The sequence below is a fragment of the Primulina huaijiensis genome, chromosome 15, assembly GCF_012295235.1.
Source record: "Primulina huaijiensis isolate GDHJ02 chromosome 15, ASM1229523v2, whole genome shotgun sequence".
In the NCBI taxonomy this organism is placed as follows: Eukaryota; Viridiplantae; Streptophyta; class Magnoliopsida; order Lamiales; family Gesneriaceae; genus Primulina; species Primulina huaijiensis.
The window spans coordinates 17,480,059-17,486,996 of record NC_133320.1 but is presented as its reverse complement, the minus strand read 5'-3'; the positions used below and the strand labels follow the sequence as shown (position 1 = coordinate 17,486,996).

Below are 6,938 nucleotides of genomic sequence, written 5' to 3'. Positions count from 1 at the left end.
GGAAGATAGTGATTCTTGTGACAAACTGCTTAAAAACATTGAAGGTATCCGATTTTTCTCTAATGAAACTTACCCATGAAAATCGTTAGAAATCATCAACACACACAAAGGAATATTTCTTACCTCCAAAGCTTTCAACTTCCATAGGACCCATAAGATCTATATGGAGTAACTCCAGACAACGTGTTGTCCCAGATGTTGGCAACACTTGGTGTGACACGCAAGTCTGCTTACCCTTTTGACAATCACGGCACACATATGGTATACCAGAGGAAAGATTAGGCATACCTCGTACTGCTTCATACTTACTCAGGTTCTTCAAGGTTTGAAATTTACATGTCCAAGTTTTTGATGCCATAAATCGAGTTCACTAACCTGAGTATGATTGCGTGAAAGATTTTCACCTATTTGGTAGCAGTTGTTCGAAGATCTTGTACCTGTCATAATGCATATATTAGATTCATCAAAAACTTCACAAGTATGTTTATTAAATTTTACATGCAAATCATCATCACATAATTGGCTTATTCTTATCAAATTTTAATTTAATCCTTCGACATGAAGCACATTGTGGAGCTTTGGTAGTCCTTCAACATCCAATGTTCCCTTTCCAACAATCCTTCCTTTAGCTCCCCCTCCATAGGTTACTCTACCACATTTTTGTTCAACATAATCAATTAGATGTTCTCGTGATCCCGTCATGTGGCGTGAGCTTCCACTATCAAAATACCAATGACCTGCAGTGTTAGTTTTCAATGAAGTATAGACAACATTGTAGTGAGTTTTTACTTTTGGTACCCAGATTTGTCTTACTGTGGGTCGGCAGTTGGAGGTGCTGCGGGAAATGTTGGACAACATTCGGGGCAACACCTGGTTCGTTTTTTGATTCATCCGATCATCTTTGAGCTTAAAACAGTAGGGCCTGATATGACCAGACTTAAAACAGTAGTGACATACATACATACGTTTTCTTTTATTAGGAACAGGTGTAGCAGGCTGTTTTTTCGATGGAGAGCTTTTGGTTGAAGATGAAGATTGAAATGGTATGGATGTTTCAGCTTTTTCTTTCACAAAGACAGTTGGTTTTAAAGATTCACCTATTTCGAACATACTGTCTTTGAAACCTAAACCTTTCTTGTCATCTCTTCCCATCAAAAGTATGGATTCAAGTTTGAATGTGCTTGAATTGAACTTGGATAGTGTCTCGGTTGCCTGTTGAAGTTTTTCTTTGGTCTTTCCAAGTTCTAAGTCCTTTTTGCTCAAAATTACTTCGAGTTTAGCAACCACGACTTTTAGATCGGTGTTCTTCTTCATAAGAGTTGAGTTCAGTTTGTTTCTTTTGGTCCAATCCTCAAACAGATCCTCATAGAGTTTCTGTACGCCTTCAAGAGTAATTTCTTCATTTTCAACTTCCAAATCATCTTCACTGAAATTTCCAGAAGACGTGGATTTAAGGCAGACTGATTTTGCACACATGTTGCGTCCAGGTGTGGCAACACCTAAAGGATTCACTTGCAGGAAGCATTTTTTTTTTAAGAGTGCAGTCAAGGAGATGTGATTATCTTCTTCATTTGATTTCTCCTCCTCATCAGAATCTTCATCACATAGAGAAACATTATAGCCTTTGTTCTTTCGTAATCTGTTGGCACACTCATTGGCATAATGACCAAATCATTTGCACTCTCTACACTGCACCGAGTCATACTTCTTTGAATTAAATTGTCCCTTGCCTTCATTCCTTGTTCGAAATTGTTGTTGGGCAGGAGACTGTTGAGGCCTTTCAGGTGCTGGAAGACTTGGAAATTTCGAGGGTTGTGCATCTTTCTTCTTTTCTCTGATTCTCTTCAAATAATCCCTGAATTTCTTTGTGATAAAGGAGATAGAGTCCTCACAAAGGTCTGATTCATTAACTTCTTGGGATATTTGAAGAATATCATTATAGGAATCGTTTGAGACTTGGAATGCAATTGTCTTCCCTTTTTCTTTCTTCTGCATGTCCATGTTCATTTCGAAGGTTTGAAGTGAACTGATCAGGTCTTCCGAAGCCATCTGAGATGTGTCTTTAGCCTCGTCTATTGCACAGATTTTTACGTTCAATTTTTCGAGCAAAGAACGGAGAACTTTACTAACTAATCGTTCATTAGATATAGGGCCTCCAAGACTGAACGCCTCATTAGCAATTTCCCGTAGGCGACGATCATACTCCAGTATATTCTCAGATTCTTCCATCCTGATGATTTCGAATTTGGAAGTAAGCATCCTTAGTTTAGCTCGTCGCACACTCTCAGAACCTTCACAGTGTCTGTGGAGGGTATCCCATGCATCCTTAGCAGAAATACAATTAGTAATCAACCCGAACATATTCATGTCCACCGAAGAAAAAATCGCATTCAAGGCCTTTGAATTGTAATTTGAAATCTGCACTTCATCAGTAGTCCAATCACTTTCTGGTTTTATCTGACTATCACCATCTTCGTCCACTCTCCTCGACAGAGTCCATCCATTGATAACACACTGTCATGCCCGTTCATCTATGGATTTTATGTAATATCTGATTTTGACCTTCCATAGGCTGTAATTGGTTCCATCTAGGACTGGTGGTCGAAGTGCTGTGTTTGCAAGTGATGTGTCCATCTAAATAATTCCTGTCAAACAAAACAAAAACCAGAATCAGCACTTAGTATATCAAGAGTAGGCTCTGACACCACTTGTTAGAATTATTGTAATGTTGACAGTCGTGTATATACCAGTATATAACAATAGCAAAATAGAAACGTGAGAGTTTGTCAATTTGTGTTTTATCAGATTTAAGTGTTGTGTCAAATGTTACAACATTTAAGACAACATGCAGCGGAATAGCAAAGTTTGTAACACAAATTTACTTTAAATGACTAAATGAACAAGATTAAATTTGCACAAGTATAAATACTTATGCGGTGTCTCAGAGCAAAAATTGATCACTAGAAAACCAAAACGTTTACACAAACCAATCACTAGTGATCTACACGAAAATCAATTTTCTCAACACTTTGAGAAAATAAATGCTTTCTAAAATAACCAACAATATTAAAAATTCAATAAGAAAGCAAAAACGAGATCCCCGAAAGCAAGATTTAATAAACCCAGTCTTCAGCCAACATCGTTACAGATGTTGTCTGTAGATGTTTGCAACATTCAGCATAACACGGCGATCACTACTCTTTCGATCAGCAACGTCTTCGTAAATTGATTTCTCTGAACCTTCTGTTGCTTGAATTTCTCTCTGTATGCGGCTGCTTCAAATCTCCACGTTGAAAGCTCTCTAACTTGATATGATAAAAAGCACACGATTTCTTCCCAAAAATTCTTCTCTTATAGATGTCATATCTTCTAGGATTTTTCTCCATTCAAATCTGCAATATATGGTAACACAAGGATTCAATTAGAGATAAAAATCATTATCATATTATATCAAAAGAGATTTTATCATCTTTATCACATTATCTAGAAAGGCAAAATCATAATTAATTATTCAATTTTAAATAAAGAAAATACATCTTGGAGAATATAATTGAAATTCTATTCTCCTTCAGTTACCCATTGGTCCTTAAAGCGTATTCTCAAAATCCCTATATCTACAGCTGTAGCAATCGGGGCATGATTTGGTAACATGCCAATTTGACCACTAGTCGTACATAAAATGATTTCTTTCACTTCTGAATCCCAAACAATTCGATTAGGGGTCAGTACACAAAGATTTAAGGTCATTTCTTCAAATTGATCTCCATTTCTAAGTTCACAACCTTCGTGGTAACTTCATCGATATTACCTACCAAATAAAAGGCTTGTTCAGGAAAACCATCTAATTCTCCGGAAAGGATCGATTGAAACCCTCTAATGGTTTCTGCTAAATCAACATATTTACCTGAAGAACCGGTAAATACTTCTGCTACAAAAAACTGTTGTGAAAAGAAACACTCAATTTTTCGCGCTCTTGCTACAGTTAAACGATCCTCTTCGGATAATTCGTCCAAACCGAGGATAGCTATAATGTCCTGAAGTTCTTTATAACGTTGTAAAGTTTGCTTAACTCTTTGCGCAGTTTCATAATGTTCCTCACCAACGATCCGAGGTTGAAGCATGGTTGAAGTTGAATCTAAAGGATCTACTGCTGGATAGATACCTTTGGCAGCTAATCCTCTTGAGAGTACGGTAGTAGCATCTAAATGTGCAAATGTCGTAGCAGGAGCAGGATCCGTCAAATCGTCTGCAGGTACATAAACTGCTTGAATAGAAGTTATGGACCCTTCTTTCGTAGAAGTAATTCTTTCTTGTAAAGAACCCATTTCGGTACTCAGAGTAGGTTGATAANTCTATCGTGTAAATTATTTTTGTCAATCGACCCTTTAATTTATAATTTATCCTTTCTTTTGTGTTCCATTACTAATACTAACCAATAAGGGGTTTTCTTAATAATGATAACTGGTCCATCTCTGTCTTGTTTTACCACTCATTTTTTTTATCATCACAATATCTTTCTCTCAATTATTCTATTCTTGGATATGGGTAATCGTTGGATTTTTTTTCAAAATATTCTATATTTGTATATAAAAGGGAATTCTTTCGTCTCAAAATATCAATAATATTCATTTCTTAAAGTGTCTCCTTTCGGTCATTCATCGAAAGGAGACAATTTAAGAAATTTGATGAATTAAGATATCTGGAAACAATATTTTTGATTATTTCTTGATTCGAATTTGAAGCGGAGTCGTAATCTATTTTTGTATTCGTTCTAGATTCACACAAAATCACAAATAAAATAGATTCATAGGTTTGATACCTTGTCTAGAACTCATGGGTAAAAGAAATATTCGATCACATAGAGTCGATGAATGAAGTGGGTTAATTAATAATTCACAGACGAAAAATGGCAAAAAAGAAAGCATTTATTCCTCTTTTGTATCTTGCATCTATAGTGTTTTTGTCATGTTGGATTTCTCTCTCATTATTTACTAAAAGTATGGAATCTTGGGTTACTAATTGGTCGAATACTGATCAATCCGAAATATTTTTGAATGATATTCAAGAAAAAAGTATTTTAGAAAAGTTCATAGAATTAGAGGAAATCCTCTTCTTGGACGAACTGATCAAGGAATACTCGAAAATACATCTACAAAAGCTTCCTATAGGAATCCACAAAGAAACGATCCAATTAATCAATATACACAATGAGGATAGTATCCATATGATTTTGCACTTCTCGACAAATATAATACGTTTTGCTATTCTAAGCGGTTATTCTATTTTAGGTAATGAAGAACTTGTTATTCTTAACTCTTGGGCTCAGGAATTCCTATATAATGTAAGGGATATAGAAAAGCTTTTTCAATTCTTTTATTAACGGATTTATGTATCGGATTTCATTCACCTCACGGAACTAATGATTGGTTCTGTCTACAAGGATTTGTTCATAATGATCAAATCATATCTGGTCTTGTTTCCACTTTTCCAGTTATTCTCGATACTATTTTTAAATATTAGATTTTTCGTTATTTAAATCATGTATCTCCGCCACTTGTAGTTATTTATCATTCAATGAATGATTAATAAATGATACACCAATATTAATCTAATCAAATTAGAATGTTTCTTAATGTATAGTTCTACATAAGCATTAAAAAATTTCTACCCGGGGGATTTTCATCCTATAGCATTCCAGTAAAATGATTCCAGTAAATAGCAGAATCGTGGATAGGGAACTATACGAGCGACCTACCCAATTTATTGTAGAAATTTTCGGATCAATGATTAGACCATGAAAACTAGAAATATTTTTTCTCGGATAAAAGAACAGATTACTCGATCTATTTCCGTATCGCTCATGATATATATCATGACTCGAACATCCATTTCAAGTGCATATCCCATTTTTGCGTAACAGGGTTATGAAAATCCACAAGAAGCCAATGGGCGTATTGTATGCACCAATGGCCATTTAGCTAATAAGCTTGTGGATATTGAGGTTTCACAAGCAGTGTTTCCTAATACTATATTTGAAGCAATTGTTCGAATTCCTTATGATAAGCAAGTGAAACAAGTTCTTGCTAATGGTAAGAAAGGGGGTTTGAATGTAGGGGCTGTTCTTATTTTACCGGAGGGGTTTGAATTAGCTCCTTCCGATCGTATTTCTCCCAAGATGAAAGAAAAGATAGGAAATTTGTCTTTTCAGAGCTACCGCCCTAATCAAAAAAATATTCTTGTGATAGGGCCTGTCCCTGGTCAGAAATATAATGAAATCGCCTTTCCTATTCTTTCCCCCGACCCCGCTACTAAGAAGGATGTTCACCTCTTAAAATATCCTATGTACGTAGGGGGAAATAGGGGAAGGGGTCAGATTTATCCCAACGGAAGCAAGAGTAAGAATACAGTTTATAATGCTACAGGAGCGGGTATAGTAAGTAAAATCAGACGAAAAGAAAAGGGGGGTACGAAATAACCATAACAGATCCGTCGGATGGAGGTCAAGTGGTTGATATTATCCCTCCTGGACCAGAACTTCTTGTTTCAGAAGGTGAATCCATCAGATTTGATCAACCATTAACGAGTAATCCTAATGTGGGTGGATTTGGTTAGGGAGATGCAGAAATAGTACTTCAAGATCCTTGGCATCTGTTATTTTGGCACAAATCTTTTTGGTTCTTAAAAAGAAACAGTTCGAGAAGGTTCAATTGGCCGAAATGAATTTCTAGACTCGCCGATTTATCGACATCAAGTTCGTAAAAAGAAACAAATTATTGCTGTCGATTATGTTTCATCAAAAAAAACTGAAATTCTGAAAAACCTTTTATTTACTTGTTTATACTATTTTTCTACGAGCTTCGGGGAATCTCTTGTACCGCATTCCTAGTCATATCATATATTAGGTAGATCTTTTTTGAAGAAGACTATTTTATTTGACT

At 35.7% G+C, this 6,938-nt stretch overlaps 1 protein-coding gene across 1 annotated transcript; it reads right to left on the bottom strand.

Moving 5' to 3' along the window:
• Positions 1 to 540: 540 nt before the first annotated feature.
• Positions 541 to 2,634, bottom strand: LOC140959358 (uncharacterized). The gene is made up of 3 exons (XM_073417212.1): positions 2,563 to 2,634; positions 1,706 to 2,514; positions 541 to 1,639 (listed from the first exon to the last, which is right to left on the bottom strand). The coding sequence occupies exons 1-3, from the start codon at positions 2,632 to 2,634 to the stop codon at positions 541 to 543; spliced, it is 1,980 nt and encodes a 659-aa protein (XP_073273313.1).
• Positions 2,635 to 6,938: the final 4,304 nt, after the last annotated feature.

Excerpts from the sequence above, each read along its gene's own strand:
- LOC140959358 (XM_073417212.1), bottom strand. The coding sequence starts at position 2,634 with ATGGACACATCACTTGCAAACACAGCACTTCGACCACCAGTCCTAGAT. Across the intron at positions 2,515-2,562 it reads CCAATTACAGCCTATGGAAG|TGTGTTATCAATGGATGGAC; the intron begins GTCAAAATCAGA and ends CGGGCATGACAG. Across the intron at positions 1,640-1,705 it reads GGACAATTTAATTCAAAGAA|ATTACGAAAGAACAAAGGCT; the intron begins GTATGACTCGGT and ends GTGTGCCAACAG.